Source organism: Lepus europaeus, chromosome 14 (genome assembly GCF_033115175.1).
Source record: "Lepus europaeus isolate LE1 chromosome 14, mLepTim1.pri, whole genome shotgun sequence".
In the NCBI taxonomy this organism is placed as follows: Eukaryota; Metazoa; Chordata; class Mammalia; order Lagomorpha; family Leporidae; genus Lepus; species Lepus europaeus.
The window spans coordinates 29,656,368-29,680,583 of NC_084840.1; the positions used below are offsets into that span (position 1 = coordinate 29,656,368).

At 38.9% G+C, this 24,216-nt stretch overlaps 1 protein-coding gene across 1 annotated transcript in view; it reads right to left on the bottom strand.

Moving 5' to 3' along the window:
• USH2A (usherin) overlaps positions 1-24,216 on the bottom strand; it is an 855,126-nt gene that overhangs the window by 213,527 nt on the left and 617,383 nt on the right. Inside the window, exons 44-46 of the mRNA XM_062211324.1 lie at positions 12,135-12,344; positions 10,602-10,804; positions 6,304-6,416 (exon numbers count right to left, since the gene is read on the bottom strand). Of these exons, the coding sequence (XP_062067308.1) occupies positions 6,304-6,416; positions 10,602-10,804; positions 12,135-12,344 (526 nt within the window). The remainder of the gene's footprint in view (positions 1-6,303; positions 6,417-10,601; positions 10,805-12,134; positions 12,345-24,216) is intronic.

Consider the following 24,216-nt stretch of genomic DNA (forward strand, 5'->3'; position numbering starts at 1 on the left):
TTAATCTCTCTCCTCCTCTCTCTCTCTCCTTTCCCTTCCCTTTCTGTGTATCAAATAAATATCTTGATAGCGATGGAATATATTTTTAAATATTTGATCATGAGTCTTATTACCAAAGTGAGATTCATAACTAAAAATAATTTGAAAGTCATGAGACGTCCCTAAGAGGTAATCAAGAGTTGAGGGAAGGACAGCGGAAAGAGTATGTGTAAGACAGTAAGTAGTATATAAGAAGCACATTTGCTTTCTTCTTTGGCTCTAATTGAATCCAGACCACTCCAAGAACTAGTGATATAATCTAAACTGTTGAAAGCATGAACTGGGTGGTGGTGGCAGAAATGGAGAGTAGCAACATATATGAAAAAATGCTCCAATGAAAAGACAAAGGCAGTGCATGAACTTTTCGAATTAAAGAAAATTCAAGGATACTTGTCCTTGATAATATGCAGAATGGTGGTGTATTTGCAAAAATGGATGTCAAAAATGATGAATTAGATGACAGTTAACTATTGAGATGCAAGGTAATTGGAGTGATGCTGGATAGCACAACAGAAAATCAATTAGCTACTGCTTTATGGGACTAGAATTCAGGTAGAAAACTGGGCCAGATGTCTTTGAGATTCAGTATGAGTAAAATCATACAAACGTTTGAAGTATCTGCACAGCAGGAGAGTCATTCTGTTGAGAATACCAGGATTAATGAGTGGTTTTACAATGGAAACAATACAAGAAACCAATGAATGTGGAGACAGCCTGGGACAAAAGTGCCAAACAAAATCAAAATGAATTAGGGGAAAGTGCTGAGAAGCACTCAAAGCCACCTCAGGGCCTAAGGAGGAAGAGAAGGTAGAAAGAGTTTGGGAGAGAAGAGAAGGCGAGGAAACAGAGATGGCAGTCAAGAGTGAGCTTCGCATTATGCAAGGTTGCCTTCAATAGACGAGTTTGGTAACCAGAACCTGTTGGCCACCAAAGCAATATTTCCTAAAAGCCAAGGTGGTCATAGGACTATTCACTGGATCTGCACAATAACACTAAATGTACACCAAATTCTCTGCCAGGAGTTCTTCCCATGTTCTTTAAAGATCTTTCATTTTGCTTTATGCTCTAAAAATGTAAACAGAAAAGTCTGTTTCAAAGTAAGAATTGTCTCCACTTGTCCATATTGGAGATGGAGTGAGTGAGCTTAGACTACGATAAACAAAAAGGTGATATGTCATTCTACCTACAGTACAATGGATTCCCTACTAACTCAGACAAACAAACAGAAAATATGCTCTTAAACTTTTTAAAAAATAAAATTGCAAAATTATTACTTCAGTTTAAATTGTCATTTACTGGAAAAAAAAATCAGGAGGCGAAATGCAAGAACAGAAGAGATCTGATCATCTAATGTCAGTGTGTTGAAAATAGGAGCCCTGTGGTTTTAAACTTGGTGAGCCAAAAAGGGAAAAATGTAAGTCCTGACCTCTTGTGCCATACTCTATACAAAGTTAAGTAATTTAAAAATATAGGGTATTTTATGAATTATGTTACTGAGTTCATCTTAATTTACAGAAATTTAGTTTATCCTGCTATCATAATTTGATATATAAAAATATCACTGATGTCATTCTGTGTCTTGAGGCAAATTGCAAAACAATTATTTGTGAGTGTTACAAAAACATTATACCACAAACTCTCATACATAACACAGGCCCAACTGATTTGGAACTGAAAAAACTGCCATGGTTCCAATTAAAGGCAATAAAAGACATGATCTGCATTCTCTGCTTCCCCCCCAGGCCTCATGCCTGGAAACCATTCATTTTGGAATACTATCAGTAATGTAATAAAACCTCTTTCTTGATTATGTTCTTCTCTTAGATTTCCCCTTATGGAGACTAAATAAGTAAACTTCACAGACAGCTCTGTACTCAGGGAAGCTGTCAGCTTTGGTGTCAGTCATATTTCAATCAAAGCTGGAGTCAGCCAGCCATCTTCATCCAGCGCAGTCTCTACATTCTCAAGGACCAGAATTAATGAATTAGCTATTGATTAAATTCCACTCTAGCAAATCCACCAAGGCAAATAAATGAACTAACCAGGGCACGTGTAGGCCATGGCCAGACATGTCCGGGCTATCGATCAGTAGTTAGTATTCTTTGGGGATATAGAAGCAGCTGATGATAATATGACAAGGAAAACGCAAAGCAGAAGCAGAGTTTGTTTCTGGAGAAGGAGCTGATAAAGCTAGAAGGGTCCACCTGATCTTTCTACATTTGTGTGCTGTGGCATCTTTGGTTTATATATAATGGGAACAACATGTATAAGCCCTAGTACTACATACAATGTTCTGAAATGCAAGGCATAAATTATGGCTAAAGACAAGGATGAGTTGGTGCACCCTATGCATATAATCAAACAGGCTGGTATGCAATCTGCATATGTTAGTAAAATATCCGAGAGATAAATTTTACTATTTCATGTTACCAAAAACAAGCAAAGAATCTAAGAAATGTGTGTCTTAGAAACTAAATGATGTTTAAATGCTAGTGAAGTAAATCAAGCCTACTGATAATTTTCTAGAAGGATTTCATGTTTGATTTTGCATGTTGCTAATACAAAAGAGATTTTTTAAACCAAAATAGAAACATAATTAACAAGTATACATTGCCAGAAGTATAATGAAATTACACAAACAATAACATGCACACAGGAGGCTAAGTGCTTTGGTGTTGGTGTGATTTTGATAAATAGCTTGGCAGTTTATACCTGCTTGTTAGAACCTCGCCTTTGCACAATGCCACTCTGCTACAATGGATCATTTTAAAACAAGAAAGATTTTACATGCCAATATTTTTTGTAAATTATTTATATCATATTCTCTGACTGGGAGGGTCAGAGGAGGAAAGTGGCCAAAGGCATTGAAATAAAAAAAATTTGGAGGAGACGGACTCACTATGCTGGCTATTATGGAGTGAGCCTATTACAACTCATGTCTCTCTCCCACTGATCACAACCAAGAGTGGAACAAATTACAGAAAAGTAGCGATGTGAGAACTCTGAAAAGTAAACACTGGCAGGCAGATCAGAATGGAAGCTAAATTTCGAGAACAAATGTTATAGAGTAAGTTTCCATTTCTCTCCCCTTTCTTTATATCTTTGTTTAAAAAATAATTTTATTAGGCCAGTGCCGTGGCTCAACAGACTAATTCTCTGCCTTGCGGCGCCAGCACACCAGGTTTTAGTCCCGGTCGGGGCGACGAATTCTATCCCAGTTGCCCCTTTTCCAGGCCAGCTCTCTGCTATGGCCTGGGAGTGCAGTGGAGGATGGCCCAAGTGCTTGGGCCCTGCACCCCACGGGAGACCAGGAGAAGCACCTGGCTCCTGCCTTCGGATCAGCGCAGTGCGCCGGCCGTGTCAGCCATTGGAGGGTGAACCAACAGCAAAAAGGAAGACCTTTCTTTCTGTCTCTCTCTCTCTCACTGTCTACTCTGCCTGTCAATAATAATAATAATAATAATAATAATAATAATAATAATAATTTTATTTATTTGAGAGGCCAACACTGGTGTGCTTCCCCAAATACCTGCAATAGCCAGGGATGGGCTAGGCTAAAGCTGGGAGCAGGGAGCTCAATCCAGGTCTCCCACGTGTGTGGCAGGGACACAAGTACTTGAGCCATCACCTGCTGCCTCCCAGGGTGGGTGATAGCCGAAAGCTGGAATTGGGAGCAGAGCTGGGACTTGAACCCAGGCACTCTGATATGGGTTGTGGGTGTCCCAAAGTAGCAACTTAGCCACTGTGCCAAAAGCCTGCCACTGAAGAATCTTTTAATTTGGTTCTGAGGTATTTCCTTGGCATCTTCCTTGGCTATTTTCTCCATTCTTTTTATTCTGTCCTCTCTTTATGGAATTCTAATTCTTCAAATACTGGATTTCCCAGATATTTTATAATTTTCATTTTTTTTCTTTTTTCACATTTTTGACTTTCTCTCATTCAGAGACATTCCTTTGAATTTTCTTTCAAAATTTCAATTCCGCTTTCGTACTTCCAGTTTCCATGAGGTTTTCCCCATTTTGATTACCCTTTTTATTCAGTTATTCTGTTTCTCTTTTATGGATAGGGAACTCCTTTTATTTGGCCGGCATTGTCTCTGATACAGAGTCATTTCTTCTGTTTATTTTAGTCTCTTTTTTCTCTTTAAGAGGAATGTACTCACCTTTCCATCTTCCAAGAAAACAACTAGAATCTTAAAGATGGGAGGGACTTGTGGATTGGCGCCACTCACCACTGGTTGAGTAGGTGCCAAACAGTTTCCTGTTGGGTGATCCCCACATGCTATTATCTGGAGGTATTTTATTTGGGTTCATTTGTTCTTGTCCAGTGAAGAATGTTCAGTTTCCTATCCAGAGGCATTTGTGACAGTCTATTTGGTTTTTGGAACGGAGTTAGAAAAAGTAGCCAAGGGTTCCCCCATCAGGTTGTGGTCTTGTTTAACCACTGTCTCACCTCAGCCTCTCATCTTAGCTGCCCTGTGCCTCCCAGCCCTGACTTCTAAGTACTGGGTACAGTTTCTACAGATGATAAATCTCTAATCTGGAGGAGAAAAAGTGATCTCTGGATGCATAGGTAAGAGTAAGGGACCCCAGCTTCCAATCACCTTTTTTAGAATTCCAGCTAAACTGTGCCACAGCACAGGACCCAACTAACAAGAATTTGAAAACATTCATCCACTAACCAGGAGCCAGGAACTTCTTCCAGGTCTCCCATGTGTATGCAGGGATCCAAGGACTTGGGCCATTTTCCACTGCTTTCCCAGGCCATAGCAGAGAGATGGATCAGAAGAGGAGCAGCCAGGACTAGAACCAGCGCCCATATGGAATGCTGATGCTTCAGGTCAGGGCTTTAACCTACTATGCCACAGCACAGGACCCAACTAACAAGAATTTGAAAACATTCATCCACTAACCAGAATTCTTCCTTGAGTTTTTCAAGACTGAATTCAAAACATTATATATTTCATGATGCCTTCCCTGATAACCCTGGGTAGAGTTTGGGGTTTTTCTCTACGAGCTATTCTTGCACATTGTAAACTTCAGTAGTGTTTTCCACATTGTTCTATAAATGGTTATTTAGGGAAAATGTAACTTGGCAAATTTGGAATCATGCATTATAATCTTTTATATTACTTTCTTCCTTCTGTATTAATAAATATATGTGCTGGAAGAAAAAAACACAGAAAGATCTCTGGTGCCACAAAACTTCATATCCCCCTACACAGCAGGCAATCCTGTGGGTAGCTAAAGAGAAATCTATTGAGAAGATTATCAGTTAATTTGCACATCAAAAATTAGATCAGTGTCTATCATGTGTTTGATAGAATATATGCTGATGAAGACAAAATTTGATTTTTGCCAGGAATAGCTAAGAACCCAGTTATTTGAGCTTTTCTAATTATTTTATTCACTAATTGCTAAAATCAGTACAGGTATTTTTGAGCTTATTTTTAAGAGACCTAAAAGTTTTAATACATTATAGAAGAATCTTTCAGAATGGAAGCATTTTATAATGGGTTGATTTCTTCAGTTACTCTGTGTGTGTGTGTTTGTGTGTGTGTGTGTTTCTATGTGTGTATGTAAAGAGTGATTAATTTGGCTCTGGTAAAAGCATGATATAGGATCACTTAGATTTCTTTCTCTAGCTTAAACTTGATGTAGGAGGATGAATAATTATTTCACTTTTGGCTTTCGAAATTAAATTAAATATTATCATTATTATCATCATCACCCTGTTTTAAACTATAAAGGAAATCACTTTCACATGATGGTCATTTCTCAGCAACCAAAGGATACCAATGTGTAAAGGGATTCTACTAGGAAGGTGATAAAAGTGGTCATGGTTATCCAAAAACACAATTTATTTTATAGTTATCTTGAGCTATAAGGCAATCTGTTATATATAAATAAAAATTTTCGAAGAGATTGTTAGAAGGCAGTGTCATTCTAATTAAAAGGATATTTTGCTTCACAAAAAGATTCATGAAGGAATACATTTAAATAAGGGAACACTCTTGTGCCTTCAAATATTTGTTCAAGATGAGTACATTAGGGAAGTAAGTCTGGACAACCAGGAAAATGATGATTAAGTGTTAGTGGATGTCAGTGAAGGCTAACACACCTAAGAAACAATATAAAAAATTTGTTTTACAAATACAACAAATTATGAATTGAGATCATCATCACTGAGAGGATTCATTTTTAAATTTTCATTTCTGATGATCAGAGTTCTTTAGATTAACTGACAGAAAAAAAAATCATGTACCTTGATGTGATATTACGAATTGTGGGTGCTAGTATATTGCTTGGAGTATCTTCTACAGTGGTGATTTGAGTTCCGTTGCTTTTCACACAGGCATACTTTGTGCAGACTTCAACCTGTAAACATTAGTTTAGAAACCAATAAATCCAACTGTTTTCAAAATGAAGACTGACAATAGATTGAATCCCACCTACCCTCATTTCATATGAATCTTGTATATTTCTCTATAGCCTCTTGGGATCTAATAAATATTCATTTTTGATGTGAATTGACTCCAGAGTGATGAGCTCGGAGTGCAGAACCAGGTTCAGGACAACGGTGTAGTGATTAGAATGGTGATATTTTGTCTCTGGTTCTAACCATATTAATCTACTCAGAGCACAGTCAAGGAATGGAAGATGCTCAAGTGACAGCTTGCAAGCATAATAGGTTATCACTGCATACTGCTCTCTAGATCTATAACCAAGGAGTGTAATGATGATATCGCCTGGAAGTCTTGACATTTTACAACAAATGGCCTAAATGCTAATGTCTAATGGAAGAAAAATGAAGCCCAGAGAAGCCTTCCAATATGGCTGAGCTATTTTATATCCATTTGTTCCAGCTGCAATTGTATTTTTACCTTAATCACAGCAGAAAATCATCATTCACCCCTTTAATTCTGCCACCTACTCTGAATAAAAACTGAGGAGGGTGGAATAACTAAAGATTAGAAATGGGGTTCATCAAGCATTTATAACACAAAAGGAACACATTCAGCAAGAGGGAGAAGAGATGAATACTCAGAAGACTGCTAGTGGAACATCACAAAAGTGACATCGTCCTGCTCTCAATGAAAGGATAAACCAAAGAGCTGCTGTACTTTTTACAGTGCTAATTTAATTTCACCATCTAACACAAAAATGGAGGAGGGGAGCTAGATGCTGATGACTCTTGAACAATGATTCCAAGCTTTGAACTGAAGTAGTTCTCTGAATTTTATAATATTGTTTGAAGAAAGACAAGTATCATTTTCCTTGTATTTAGCAGATACACCATTTTATTCCTAGGGCAGTGTGTACCTTGCACCTGAATGGGAGCTGAGGCACACATATGTTCATAATACTCTAGGTTCTATGATTTGTTTTATTTTTTGATCTCATGTAATCTTTTAAGGGAATATTTAGTAGATATTCAAAGAGTATCAAGGCCCTTCATTCTGAGTGTGCCTAATTAAATGTGAAATGACCTAAAGGCAGATGAACTTGAAATATAACTATATATTAGAATTAGAGGCAATAAACTTTATATGTATTAGAAAATACTAGACTATATGATACCAAAGCATCAGAACCAATTCAATGAATTTATTATATACCTAATATGTATCAAATATTGTGATGGGTAATTATACAAATAATTTTATGGACTCTTTACAATTTCATTTTAATAAGTTTGCAAGCAGAGGGGACACAGAAATTAGGAAATAAGATGATCTGGTAGGATTTAGGATATCTGATTTGGGCTTTACCACACTTTATTGCCCTCTAGTATAAATATTAAACATAACTTTAAGATTTAAATTACTTAATATTAAATTACTTAATATTAAATTACTTAATATTTCTCCAGAAAGCTTTTCTCTCTACTTTAGAGAAATGTAACAACATTCTTCTTCCTTACTAACATAATATTTCAAGTCTATGTATTAGACTATATATTTATATTAGACTATATATATATATTAGACTATATATTTCTAGTGTTGTAACTATATGTATGACATGTGAATGGGACATAAATATAAGAATTTACTATATTTATACTAAAAGATATTACATTGAATAAAAATGAAAACAACTATGTATTTATTTATTTATTTGACAGGTAGAGTTGTAGACAGTGAGTGAGAGAGAGACAAAGGTCTTCCTTCCATTGGTGCACTCCCCAAATGGCCGCTACAGCCAGCGCTGCGTGATCTGAAGCCAGGAGCCAGGTGTTTCTTTCTGGTCTTCTATGTGGGTACAGGGGCCCAAGCACTTGGGCCATCCTCCACTGCTCTCCTGGGCCACAGCAGAGAGCTGGACTGGAAGAAGAGCAACCGGGACTAGAACCGGCACCCATATGGGATGCTGGTGCCTCAGGCGGAGGATTAACCAAGTGAGCCACAGTGCAAGCCTCTACTATTTATTTTTAAAAGGGATATATAAAGCCCTTTGCTGAAAAAGTTAGACACTTGAGGGCATATGTGTCTTAAAATCAACCGTTGCTTTACTGATAAGATTAGCATTGAGAACCTGTAAAGTATTGGGTACCCCAATTTAATAATTACTATAAATCAAGTCAAATCATTTTTGACATAATTAAAAACTACCAAAAAATTGACATTCAAATTTCCAGAAATGCAACAGGATCTATCAACTGTAGCAATCCCTGACTTCAAATAGCTTCACAAAATCATAGTTATCAGAAATAAGAACATCTCAAGCACTAACAATAAAATTCAAGCAGTGGGTTCTACTGTGGCATTTTGTCTGTTTCCTCGCCCCCTCCCCCACCTGATCATGCTGCACCCTCTGCAGCCCACTATAGACTCAAACCAGTAGGCATGGGGAAACCTTCCCCCAGACCAGCCTGAAACATTCTAAGTGTCGACTCTTGCTCCAAAGTTAGAATGCTGAGCTGCACATATGCTCCACATCAGCCACTGTTTTTGCTTCCAGGTTGTTTTGGGTTTTACTAAAGCAAATGAATAAGCTGCCTTTTGAGAACTCAGGCTGTTTTCTCCACATGGGCTCCAAAGAGGGAAACACAATAAATCCTCCATTACCTTTCTATACTAATCTTATCCACACAGCTATTTCTAATTTTAGCACAATTTTTATTTTATAATTTGACCTATAGCTAATTTAATACATGCAATAAAAATCAGGAGCATAAACATCAGTACACAGGTTTCATCCTAAGATAATTCAGGCAGGTTAATGGAAAAAAATGGAATGCAATGAAAAATAACCACTATGCTGGTTTTCCTTTATTAAGTATGTATATTGACATGTACATGTAAACATACATGTTTTATTAGGAAGCCAACTATAAATATATATTTTTATTAAGAAGCAAAAAAATATATGCTTTCTTGACTATGATTCAAGAGTAGGGGTGCCTAAGAATTGTTTGCAGTCACATGATCATGTATATTTCACCCTCAAATGTGAGAAAACAACTTTGGTTGTTAAATGGACAAAATCAATGAAGAGCTTCTACAGTCAAATAAAGGTTCTGTGCTTCATGTTTTCTGAAAATTAGTTATGGTAGTCATGAATTGTAAAAGTGGTATAGTTTATTTAAAATTTCACTAAATTGCCTTCCCCACAAATTTGGAGCTTTTGAAATACTGCTTTTATCACTCATTTAGCCTATCTATATCTTAGCATTCTAATGAGATTCAATTCCTGGAGGAATTCAAGTCCTTGATTTCTATGCCCCAGTATTCCCTATATTTTTTGCTACCTTTCAGGTCAATAGACCCTGAACAGATCTCTGAGTTGGCATTCAGGTGGTCAATACACTTTCTAAAATGATGTGTTAATTTATCACATAATTGCATATTTCTCCAGGGCAGAGTGCACTGGCCGCAAAAGGTTGTCAAAGAGATCCAAGGGCAAAGAAGTGTAAATACAACTGCTCTCACATAGGTGGGAGGTGTTGCAAATTTGTTGAATGATGATTAGATGTGATTGCACTTGTATTACTCTCATTCTCAGACAACAGCTTTAATATTTTGTCCATCATTTTTTCATTTACGTTTCCTGTTGCATTTAGAACCACAAAGTCCTGGAGCAGATAGAATGTTTTAAGCTGTCCAGTCCATTGCCTTACAAAGAGAAATTTGGCATCAAGTGAGGTTCTGTAACTCCCTGAAGATACTAAATTAGCAAATAGCAGAAATGGGAATGGAAAAATCATCTTCACATACATAGGCTGACTCTGGTTTTGATATCAGTGAAAGGCCTCGAAAAATGCAAACTGCTCAGCAAGATTTATTTAGAATATGTAATTAGCTTAATTTTACCAGTGAAAATGTCACCCCCATCCTCACCACCATTATTTTCCATATTACCATTATCCTCTCTCCAGAGACTCATGTGTTTGCCTACAGCAAACAGATTCAATTCTGATCAATTTCCATCTTTGCTCTCCCTTTGCCCACCAAATAAATAATCTGTAACCAAGACAGAAAGTTTCCACTTAGAGACATGGCTTGGCATGTTTTATTTAACATATCCATAAGCTTAACCATCAAAAAACAACGTTCTAACCTGAATGTCATAGATAGTGAAGGGAGACAGGCCTCTCAGAATAAATGACCCAGGCACATCCATTCCAGTCTTGTAGAGCTGATTATTTACATAGACAGAATACTCAGTGACAACACCATTTGGGTTTGAAGGAGATGTCCAGATGACACGTACAGCTGTACTGTTGATGATGACAACCTCTGGAGGAGGCATGCCCTGAGGCTCTGGAATTAAAGGAAGAAACTGAATAAACTCCAGCTGGCTCTGAAAAAGCACTTGTTAAACTAAATGCAGATTAGTATTTAGGTTTAGCAAAGGGTTCCTTGCTTATCTGGCTTTCCTCTGATGAAGTTATCACAGTCTGTAGTCCTCTGTAAATTGGCTTATTATTCTCTCAGTTAGAAACCATACGAATTGGTAGTGAAATGCTTTATATCACCAGCATAGTGCTAATCTTCAATACTATGTGACCAGTGGGATATGATGATAAATTATTCACTCATCTGCATTACTAACACATACCTATTATTTGTCTTTTTTCCCATCCCTTCACTCCATACCTCCCAGGTCGGGGACAGGGAGGGAAGGAAAAAAATTTGCTCCTTAAGCAAAAAATAAAACTCAAATACATTGAGGCTGGTGGAACGTGAAAAATCATTTGATGTTACTAGCTTGTAACTCAAGCAATATGAAGCAATAATGCAATATTGTCATTATGTAAATGATTTTGAATGTTGATTACCATAGGTAATGATGAAATCTAACATTAGAAAAAAATCTTGCTTAGCGTTAAATTACACAATTATTCAAGCATGTCAGAAATAACTACGCGGAGACCTATTTTTATCATAGGAACCCATCTTAACTAGTTGAAATATTGTCCTTGCGATTCATCCTATTTTATAAACAAAAGGTGTTGACCTTTGGCACCACAAAGGGAAATGGGTTCCCCACTTAAAGAGCTCTGCTAATGACCTGGAACACTTGCTTGGGAGGTAATGATATTATAATGTTTATAATGAGACTTTATAAAGCCAAAAAGATTAGAAAGACCATTCCAAATACATTTCAGATTCACAAGTTGCTTCCCTTGCTTCCTCCCCCTTGCTAACTGGCTTGGAAATGAGTCATTGGCAATTTTTTTCAGAGGATGAACTTCCACCTACCACTTCTGGTGACTCAGAACCCTCCCCCCCAACCATGCTTGACTGTTGTTTTGAAAAGCATACTGTTTCTGAGAGCTAATCTTAGAGAAAAATTTCAAAATGTCACCATGTATTGATGTGAATCTAGCTCCAAACTAAGCATACACTGAAAAGCACAGGAACAAATGGGGCTAATATCCCATTATGAGAGCCTTGTGCTGCTCTCAATGGGACCACTTATTGATCTGCTACTTGACGACAGCGAGCACTTAAGCATTTTAGTTCCAACCCCCTTCCCACCCACACCGGAAATTTCATAATGGAGGGATGACTGATCTCAACCTCAGTAAGAATCAATCAATTTCACTCACATCTCTGAAGTCCAGCATCCCTCAGAGTCTGGACTCACCTCCATCGCAAGTGGTTGCATTCAGTGTCGCACTGCGGATGCTGTGTACTCCATTGAAGACAGAGAGAAATATCCAATACTCTGTGTTTGGATTTAAGTGGCCAATGACATGAGAGTTGACATCTCGCAGGAGTTGGAGTGATTCATTTGAGGTAGCAGAACTCCAGAAGAGTGTGTAATATTCAACATCACCTTGAAGGTCTTGAAAAGCTGTAACAATAATCACAAGACATTGAAAATGTGGCTCATCTAAAGGGACCTTAGGGGAAAAGACAGAGAGCAACTCTGCCATTAGCTATTTTTAGAATAGGAAAAAAGAAAGCTTATAGAACTTTGCTTTGGAAAGGTTAAAAAGTTTCTAGGGGTGGGCATTTGGCCTGGTGGCTAAAATGCTGGTTAGGATGCCTGTGTCTCACATTGGAGAAGATGGGTTCCACATCTGGCTCCAATTCTTGACTCCAGTTTCCCATGAAGACATACCCAGGGAGGCAATGGTCATGGTTCAAGTAGTTGGATACCTGTACTATTTCCATTCCCAACTTTGCCCAGCTCTAGTCTAGACCAACATGGGCAGTTAAGGAGTGAACAAATAGATAGGAGCTCTCTATCTGAATCCCCATCTCTGTCTCTGTTTCTCTCCTCTGTCCTCATCTCTGTATCTCTGATTGTCCAATAAATAAATAAAATTTAAGCTAAGTGAAAAGGTTTCTTGAACCTTCATTGTGATGGTGTGGATGATGGCAGTTTTTCCTTAACAATTTATCTCATAATTAATTGCATAGCATCATATATAAGAACATAAACATTTAAATCTTTTTTTTTCTTTTATTTGACAGATAGAGTTAGACAGTGAGAGAGAGAGACAGAGAGAAAGGTCTTCCTTCTGTTGGTTCACCCCCCAAATGGCTGCTATGGCCGGATCTACGTGGATCTGAAGCCAGGAGCCAGGTGCTTTCTCCTGGTCTCCCTTGCTGGTGCAGGGGCCCAAGCACCTGGGCCATCCTCCACTGCCTTCCCAGGCCACAGCAGAGAGCTGGACTGGAAGAGGAGCAACCAGGACTAGAACCCGGCACCCATATGGGATGCCGGTGCCACAGGCGGAGGATTAACCAAGTGAGCCTCGGTGCCGGCCCTAAACATTTAAATCATTTAAATAATTTCATTATGCTATTTATAATTATTCAAAAATCTTAAATCTTTGAAAACTCATGCAAACAAGCTACATAAAGTAAAAATGTATAATACATGGAGTAATTTATGTTCATAAGTGACATAATCCTGGATAGAATTCTATATTAGTGCAAATAAGGATATTTCTTGACATTGGTACTCAAGGCCTTTCTTTAACTTAGTAAACAATTCATAAATGGAAACTGCAGTGGTGCTTCGGCTCTCCTTCATGTACACTATCAACACAATAGGGCTAAATATCATTCTGTACTTAAGGTCTGGCTCAGAAGGATTATAGGATGATATTTAAATTGCTATTAAGGCTCTCATCCTTTTCTCCTAGTCAAATACATTTCCACAATGTAGGCAAGCTCTTGAAAGATGCCAAAATCAATTAGTAACTCAGCCAAAATATATTTTACCAATTCATCAACAAATCTATTATTTTTCCTACTTTTCTAACCAATTTACTTTTTCCACATTTTTCTAACTTTTGCTGTGCAATAATTACTGTAAGTAGAGTCCTTGATTAGGATATGAGCAAAGAAGCCTCACAAATTAGCTACAAGTGATCGATCTCCTCAATTCTGATTACATTTTCCCTTTTGTTTCCTGTTGCTTATACTTTATTCTGTGCTCCTGTGAACCTCTCATCATTCCATTTTGGTTTATCTTATTTTACTTTTGTGTTTTATATTAACTATCACATATTAAAGAAAACATCACATTTGTCTCTTGGGGATTAACTTGTTTCACTAAGCATAATGGTCTCTAGTTGCATCCATTTTATTGAAAAAGACCAGATTTTATTATTTTTTGTGGCTGAGTAGTATTCCATCACATAAATATACCACATTTTCTTTTTCCAGTCTTCAATTGATGGACATCTGGGTTAATTCTATATCCTAGCTATTGAGAATTGAGTTGCAATAAACATGAAGGTACAAATAACTCTTTCCTATGTTAATTTCATTTCCTTTGGGTAAATTTTCAGGAGTGAGATGGCTAGGTTATATGTTAGATTTATTTTCAAATTTCTGAGGAATCTTCATATTGTCTTCCATAATGGGTGCACTCGTTCACATCCCCACCAACAGTGTATTAGGGTACCTTTTCCTTCATTCTTTGGACTAAACCCTGCTTCTCATTATCTGTTCGTAATATTGATTTAAAAAGAAGACATCAAGCAAGCATATGCTTTAGGTAGGAGCTAATATACAGTTCTACTCACATCAATTTCATGTTTAAAGACCTTATGTGGAATCATTACCTTGGTTTGTGTTACAATGGGGATGAAGTGCTAGAGATTGTGTGTCAAATTATGCATCAGAAGCATCTCAGCAGGGATGGGTGTTTTACCTAGTAGTTAAGAGGATAGTTAAAACACTGCATGCCATGTTGGAATGCCTGGGCATGATTCCAGGCTCTGTTCCTCTCTCCAGCTTCCCACTGGATGCAGACCCTGGGAGGCAGTAGTGATAGTTCAAGTAAGTGGGTTCCTGCCACCCAAATGGGAGGTCTGGATTGAGTTCCCGGCTGCAGGCTTTGACTGCTGTGGCAATTTAGGATGGAAGCTCTTTGACTCCCTGCTTGTCAAAGAAATAAACACATAAATAGCAAATAAAAAGATGTTTAGATTTAAAAAGGAAAGCTTAGTAGCACTCTGTGAGAATGAAGAGGGAAAGATGGCAATTCTCTTATGGCTATTGAAGTGCTGTTTCTGTAAAATTGGAGACCCCAGTATATATATGGCCATATAAAATATTACAGTTTTGGAAACTAATGACTTTAAGGGCCCTGTCCTATGGTTTAGCTATGGTTTGAGTATTTCTCCCAAATATTCGTGTGTTGGAGCCCTGGTCCCCCAGCACAGCAGTATTAGGAAGTGGTAGAACCTTTGAGAGACCAGGGCTAGTGTAAGGTAAGTAAATCATTGGGGGAGCTGCCCTTTGAAAGCAATAATGCGGTTATTATAGGACTCGGTTGGCTTCTAAAGAGCAGCTTGGTATAAAAAGTGCAAGGCTGACCTCTGAATAACTCTGGCTTCCTGCCTCCATGTAAGCTTTCCCTCTTACATGTGATCCTGTGATAATGCCATCTGCCATGCTGTGGGATAGCCAGGAGACCCTCACCAGAGTCCCAACAGCCTGCATATGGTAAGCTCATAAACCTCATTCCTTTAGAAAGTATCCATCTCAGGTATTTGGTTATAGCAACATAAAATAGACTGGTATGCTCCTTTATATGAAGATTTTAAGGGTCCGGCATAGCATAAATGCTAAGTGTTCATTTTCATTTTTTCCTAAGCACATTACTATTTCATTTTATTTCTAGCAATTCTTAAAAGGAGGTAGGATCCTAGCAAATTTGGAAGAGTTTGTATCAGGAGACTTTAAGAATTAATTTGGAGAGCCAGTGCTGTAACGCATTAGGTTAATCCACTGCCTGCAGCGCTGGCATCCTATATGGGTGCCGATTCTAATCCTGGCTGTTTCTCTTCCAATCAGGCTTGCTGCTATGGCCTGGGAAAGCAGTAGAAGATGGCCCAAATCCTTAGGCTCCTTCTCCCACGTAGGAGACTTGGAGGAAGCTCCTGGGTCCTGGCTTCGGATCGGCCCAGTTCCAGCCATTGCGGCCATTTGGGGAGTGAACCAGCAGATGAAAGATCTCTCCCCTTCTTTCTCTCCCTCTCACTGTCTGTAACTCTACCTCTCAATTAACTAAATAACAATCTTTTAAAAAAAGAATTAATTAGGAAACCTCTGGAGACTAAGATTTTCTTTCTCCGATATCACAAAATATAAACACATTTAAAAATGAGATATTATTGGCAGGAACAGCTAGTCACATCATTTAATATTTTCCTCATTGATAATGTTAGTTCAGTACAGTAAATTCATTGTTGTTTTCTGTGCAAAAGTTCTTTCTAGCATTAGAACTGTTTCTGGGGTTGGCGCTGTGTTACAGTAGGTAAAGCTGCTGCCTGCAGTGCCAGCATCCCATATAGGTGCTGGTTAGAGTCCCAGCTAATCCACTTCCAATCCAGCTCTCTACGATAGCCTGGGAAAGCAGTAGAAGACAGACCAAGTCTTTGGGTTCCTGCACCTGTATGGGAGACCCGGAAGAAGCTACTGGCTGCTGGCTTTGGATCAGCTCAGCTCCGGCCATTGAGCCCATTTTGGGACCGAACAAGCAGATGGAAAATCTCTCTCTCTCTCTCTCTCTCTCTGCCTCTTCTTCTCTGTAACTCTGCCTTTCAAATAAATAAGTCTTTTAAAAGAGAACTGTATTCAACAGTTTGCACCCACACAGATGAGAGGGAGTGGGAGATGGGATGGTTGCAAGTGGGAGGGAGGTTATGGGGGGGAAAAGCTGCTATAATCCAAAAGTTGTACTTTCAAAATTTATATTTATTAAATAAAAGTTAAAAAAGAGAACTGTTTTCTACTGATTTAAAATTTTGTTACTCGTTAATTGTGGCTTCTGCAGTATGATGGGAAGTATACTAGCCTTGAAGTCTATGCTGTATTTTAGTTTAAGTGAGCAGGCTGATTAGGAAGTCAAGCCCTTAAGATTCAATATAAATGAAGTGCTTTCAAATTCTACTTATGAATATAAATGGATTTTTCTTGGATTATTACATGTGCCTAATATCTCTTCCATCAAGTTCCAATTAACATATCTATGTAGTTACACTACATATATTAGGATTTACTACTAGTTCAAGATGAACAAATATCACATACCAATCTCCAGATGCACATTCTTTATCATGCACTGAATGCCAACCTTTTTGAAGTGGAACAAAACAAACTGTCCCCAAAAGCATAGGAAAAGATGATAATCCAGTTCCATGGTTTACGTCTTACTATATGACATACAGCAAGGCTCTTGTAACCAGAGACAGGCAGTACCTCCAGGCAACAAGGGCCAGATCTCTGCCCTATCCTGCCCTGCTCTTTGCCAACACCTGTTTCAACACTTCTTCATTCCTGTGGATGTTACAGGCCAAAAGAAAACAACAGAAGCACATGTATCCTTGTATTCCCAATCATTGCATGAGAAAAGTTCTGGCCCAGCACATGCATAGGAATATGCTTTTTCATTGTTCAGATAAGAGTCCTTAAACTTCAACGGGCTGTTCCTAAGTCACTGAACCATCTAAGAAACAGAAGATACATCCTTAGTTCAACAGACCAGCACAAAATTAAAAGCTTCTGACCTTGAATTTACCTCTGAGAGAGGAAGGCTATTAAAACTGAAATAGCTGAAATGAGGAGGTAAGTAAATTTCATCTTCCCTACCTATTAAGAAAAGCTGGGTCTACATGTATTTCTATTTTCTAAAAGAGGAAAATATGCTACAAAGCTTGTCCATAGCATAATAGAAACATTGTCTAGCACCTTCACAAGCAGATGTGTGTATATGAGTATGTGTGTGTGTTACTTCTACGAGAATGAAATGAAGGTTTCATGGAATGTTGAGAAGTACTTCCCAAAACAACAAAGGGGAAATGTTTTAATGAAAAAGAAGCCTTTCTGAAATGGGTGTCTGGAAGCATAAACAACAAACAAACATGTGAAGACAGAGATGTACAGGGATCCACCTTAAATAGGACAGGGAAGCAAGGAAATTCAAAAAGCAATGGTAGAATAAAAATCTGCACTGAAGGCAACAAGGAGCAGAGCTAAAAATGCCCAAAATAAAATAATGAAAAGAAAAATGACGATGAGGAAACCAGTGAGAGTCAAAATTAGAGACAATCAGGACAGAGAATGGGAAAAAAAAAAAAAGAATAGGAATATTTAAGAATTGATGATAAATACTAAGACTATTTAAAGAAAATAGTTATACCAAAACAATTTTTATAACAACAATCATAATAATTTATAAACCGAACTCTGAAAATGGCAGGTAAGAAAGGCAAGGAAAATAACGGCATATGAAATTATGTAGGACACATAAAATCAAAAAACAAGGAAAAATAGATAAAGACATCACCAGCCACAAATAGCATTAGTAACATAAAATAGCACTTATATTTTAAAATATATTACAAAAGGTAACCACTGTGGCAAAGACTCTGAGAACTCACCAATAATAATGTTTTTTCTTTGTTAATTAGCTACACTGCATTGTCAGGGCCTCTTGCAGCTGACTGAGGTCATGAGATCAGTTTGTGCCATTTTTGGAATGAGGTGACAAGGAACAATTGGTCATTTCTGTCTCTAGTTTTCCCACTCGGGGGAGGACTCCAATGCCTGAGGGGAGGGCAGGCCCACTAGATTGGAGGAGTTTAGGTGCATAAATGACCCACATCAATTTAGAACAGGATAAGAAATGCAGTTATAGTTCAGGTTTTTGTGTTTGGTTTCTGGTAAATTCCATTAAATACAATAGAAAACATTGGAAGAGTTATGGGAATGGAAATTTTCAAGCTTGTTTCATTTGAGGCTTCTTGAGTTTGAAATGGTTTTGTTTCAACTAGGTGAATGTGGAACTTACAGCATGAACATGTGAGCTAGTTATATAATGGGGAGTTAAGGCGTGAATACTGGCTTGCATTTGAAGCAATGGGAAGGATGGAGATTTCATGGGATGTGTAGTAAATATACATGTATTGGGAAATACCTTCTCAGATATTCTCAACTTGCTACATGTAACCACATTTTGTGGACCACATAAATATGAGCAGGTATTGCTGAAACTAGCATATGAGGAAGGTCATACCTTGTGGACATGAGTGTTGCTGTTAAACACTATTTTAGGTGTTGTTCTTCATTCATTAGTCAGACATGTGGTCTACGCTGGGGCAAATTCTTAAATGTAGAACATGCCTCTCTCTTTTTGAACAGATGCTCAATAACTTAAAACAGTTGGTAGATGGTATATTAGTCTGCTCAGGTTGCCATAACAAAATACTGCAGACTAAGTGGCTTGAGTAATAAAACTGAGGTCTTATAGTCTGGAGGCTGCAGGTTGGTCAAGGCCCATGATCAAAGTGCTGGCAAATTTGTTTTCAGGTATGGGGTCTCTCCCTGGATTACAGACATCTGCCTTGCTGGGTCTTCATATGGCTTGTTCTCTGCAAAGGGACGAGGGAATGGGGGGGAGGGAAAGGGAGAGAAAAGGAGGGAGAGGGAGAAGAAGGAGGGGGAGAGATCAAGAGCGAGCTCTGGTGCCTCTTCTTACAAGGACACTTCCCTTTGGAATCAAGGCCCCCGGGCCTTTTTGACCTCCTCTGACCCTAATATCCTCCTGAGAGGTTCCATGTCCAGTACAGCTACACTGGGAGTCAAAGGCTCAGCACACGGATTTTGAGGGGACACAAACATTTGATCTGCAATAGATGGGTGGGTGGAAAGCTCTCCTGCAACATCACTTAGATTATGCTCCTTCCATACTCTTGGATAAACTTTTTTGGAGATTATTTTCAATGTCAGTTATATACTCTAGATCTTTTGCATCAAGCTCAGAGGTCAGCAAACATTTGACATGTCAAATCTGGCCCATCACCCAGTTTTTACAATCTCAGAGTGAGGACTAATTTCTCCATTTTTAAATGGTTGGGGGAAATTTTTTTAAAATATGAAAATCAAATCTTGCTGTTCTTAATAAAGTTTTAGTGGGAGGCCAGCGCTGTGGCTCACTTGGTTAATTCTCCGCCTGTGGCGCCAGCATCCCATATGGGAGCCAGGTTCTAGTCCCGGTTGCTCCTCTTCCAGTCCAGCCCTCTGCTGTGGCCCAGGAGGGGAGGGGAGGATGGCCCAAGTGCTTGGGCCCCTGCACCTGCATGGGAGACCGGTATGAGGTGCCTGGCTCCTGGCTTCGGATTGGCACAGTTTGGTCAGTAGTGGACATTTGCAGGGTGAACCAGCAGAAGGAAGACCTTTCTCTCTGTCTCTCTCTCTCTCTCCCACTGTCTATAGCTCTACCTGTCAAATAAATTTAAAAAACATAAAATTTTAGTGGAACACAACCATGCTTATCTAAGAATTATCTTTTCCTTTATGTTTACCACAATTGTAAGGTTGGGTAGCTTTTTTCAGAGCAAAATCTAAAGTATTTCCTATGCATCCCTTTGCAGAAAAGTTTGTTGTCCTGATCTAGATCAACTCCAGCAAACTCTTCCATTCAATAGGAATTTGTCTAGTACTGAATTCTTCAGTCATCTCTCATTAACAGGCTCATTGGGAGGTAATTTTCTCCAAATGTAAAACCTGAAGGACCCTATTAAGATAGAAAGGTTGGTCTTGCGCACAGATTCTCCAAATTAGAGTGTAATTTTCCAGTTTCTGTGGTGTAGAGCTCTGCGGCATCAACCAGCAGTTCCAGAAAACCTGAGCGGATCGAAACTGCCCGAGAACATCCTTTACTCTGCCTGAGGGTAATATTGCTTACTCGAAGAAAGGGGCAGTGATCCAAGTCAGCCTCCTTAGTTTTCCCAAGGAGAAATCTTGTGTCTTCTCTAGAGTTTATGCATCAGTCATTAATAACTAACTGCTCTTTTGTAAATCCCTATCTACCTTCATCTCTCATTGTGTTCCAGCTCCTACCAGTGGACTGCCAGAGAAAACTGTATTTAGAGGAGATCCATAATAGTAGCATCAATTATTGATCATTCTATATTTGGCTACAAATGCAAGATAATTTCTGTCTTTTAAGTGAATTCATATGGAATTGTGTAAGCAAGAATCCCCAAAATGCAATGATTTAAATAAAATCAGTGCTAATTTATATCTAACATAATAGCTTCAAAGTGAATGGAACAGATTGCAGCCCAGGTGTTCATTCAAGAACCCAAGTTCTCCTGAGAACTTGGAGGTCACTCATGCTTGAATAGTTAATGTAGAACATGGCCACACCCACATTCTCCATGAGGGGAGGGAAAGGAAAAACAGGCACACACCCAATGTGTGAGCTAAGCCCCTCAAAGACACTCACATCTTCATGTTCTGTTATCACAATTTGGAATTTCACACAGCCATACTGTTCACAAGGGAGGCCAACAAATATTATTTCTAGATTGAAGGACAAGGCCATCAGTAACAGGACAAGGGAGAGAATTGATACTGTCCAGTAGGTAGTAGTGTCTATGTTTATGAGTAAGTATATACCAAAGTCCACCTTTTGAGAAGTCAGGGGGTTATTAAAAAAAAAAGATTAATTGGGGCTGGCGCTGTAGCACAGTGGGTTAACACCCTGGCCTGAATGAAGCGCAAGCATCCCATATGGGCATCAGTCAAGACCTGGCTGATCCACTTCTAATCCAGTTCTCCCTTATGGCCTGGAGAAGCATTAGAAGATGGCCCAAGTCCTTGGGCCCCTGCACCTGCATGGGAGACCTCCAAGAAGCTCTTGGCTCCTGGCTTCAGATTGGTGCAGCTCTGGCCGTTGCAGCCAGTTGAGGAGTGAAGCATCGGATCAAAGACCTCTCTCTCTCTTTCTGCCTCTCCTCTGTCACTCTGCCTTTCAAATAAATAAATAAATAAATAAATCTTAAAAAAGATTAATTAATTTGAAAGGCAGAGCGACAGAGACTTTCACCCGCCAGTTCTCTGCCTAAATGGCCATACCAGCCAGAGCAGGGCCAGACTGCAGCCCGAGCCAGGAACTCCATCTTGGGTCTCCCACATGGGTGGCAGGAGTCCAAGTACTTGGGCCCTCTTTCACTGCCTTCTCAGGTGCCTTAGCAAAAAGTTGGACTGGAAGCAGAGAAGCCAGGTCTCAAACCAGCACTCCTAAATGGGATACCAGTGTTGCAAGGGCTAGCCTGCTGTTCCACAAGGTAAGTTCCTATACATTTTTAGGTATCTTTGACTTACTTGTCATGCTTTTATATACTTGTCATGCTGAATAATATCCTAATAGTTTGTTAAATTTAGCTTTCCATTTTTTTTAACTTTTGTAAGATGAATGCTGTTGAACTTGCCATACCCATTTTAGAAGAACACCTTATACCAATACTAAACGAGGATTTAAACACATATTATTTTACTTAACATTCATTATGACACTTTAGGACAGTTATTATTCCCATATTTCACACTGGGAAACTGGGATTTAGTGAGTATAAGTGGCTTGTTTTAGGTCATAGTTCTAGAAAATATTGGACCTGGGAATTTAATTTAAATCTTCCTTATCCCCAAATTTATTTTATTTATTTATTTATTTTTTTTTGACAGGCAGAGTGGACAGTGAGAGAGAGAGAGAGAGACAGAGAGAAAGGTCTTCCTTTTCTGTTGGTTCATCCCCCAATAGCCGCTGTGGCTGGCGCGCTGTGGCCAGCACACTGCATTGATCCGAAGGCAGAAGCCAGGTGCTTCCTCCTGGTCTCCCATGCGGGTGCAGGGCCCCAGCACTTGGGCCATCTCCACTGCCTTCCCAGGCCACAGCAGAGAGCTGGACTGGAAGAGGAGGAGCCAGAACAGAATCCAGCTCCCCGACTGGGACTAGAACCCGGTGTGCCGGCGCCGCAGGTGGAGGATTAGCCTATTGAGCTGTGGCGCCGGCCCCCCCAAATTTATTTTTAAAATAATTTCTTCATATGGCTTCACACAGTTTTGTTATAGAAAACTTGAAGTAACGTGGAACTATGAAAATCCATGGAATCGAATCAGCAACAGAACTGAGGTATGAAAGAAGACTCAGGAAATAACTCTGATGTCCTTATTTAGAGAGGAGTAGAAGAACTGGTTGGTGAAATAGGAGCGTAACGAACAGCAGAGGAGCACATCAGGCCATGAGCCATCATTCACAGTGAACAAAGAAACAGGGTGGTTTGAGAAGAGAGCACAGGGCTGGGTCATTATACTTTAATTAATGATATGAAGAGGACAACATCGGTGGAGCACATGGATTACAACAGGTGCACAAGTGAGTGAGAGAGAAGGTTGTGGAAAAGGTTGTCACGTCTGTGCGCATTTGCTTTGATAGGTGGATGTTGGGTAAGAGAGCAGAGGAACCAGGCAAGACAACAGAGGTGGGTGCTTTTTTAATGAGGTGGAATTTATATGTATTTCCACCTAAAAAATAAATTCAGACAAAGTCAGGATTTCTTCTAGCTATAAAATCTGGAAGCTGCTGAGTAGTGTCAGGATGAGGCACAATGCACATCCTGTACATTTGAACTTACAGATCTGTACATTTGAACTTACTCTCTTACCAGTGACAAGTTCATGCTTTATAAATTTTCCAGTGAGTTCACTGAGATATTATAATGCAGCAGTCAAGTCATTTGTATTTCCAGTGTCCAGGTCAAACAAAACAAAACAACATGTGAGAAATATTTGTGGGAGGAAGGAAGGAATAAGGACATTTGGAAGAGAAAAGGAGTGAAGATGAGAGAAAAAGAGGAAAGGCAAACAAGATTCTACAACACAAGAGATGCACTGCCAAGAATGGCGCAAGCTCTTGACAGACTCCAGTGAAGCACATTTGGATGATTTTCATTTCCTTTTTTCCAACACTGTCCCACCTCTTCCAGTGCTTTTTTGTTAATTTCTAATTAGTTTTTAACAGATTCAATGTGCTGTGTAGCTACAATTCTAAGAACATACTGATATTACCTTCCTCCCTCTCCCCTGACTTCCTCCCACCCTCCTTCCTTCATCCCTTTTTAAATTTTTTGAGATATCATATTTTAAATTTATATTACAGTAAAAAGGCTTAGTATTTCCCATATTAAGAAGCCCAAAAAGTAAAAAGTAAAATGACACTAGGTTAGTGGGATTATAGACAACTGCGATAAATAATTGAATGGAAAAATGACCATTTCACCCATATACAGTAAATTTTAAAGTAATCAGTGTTTTCTTATATTTTTCTGGTTATCACAGACCTTGTTAGTGAGTCAGCCTCAGAGGATGTGATGCCTCTATATTGTACTCCCTTCTCATGAGCATTTTCTTAT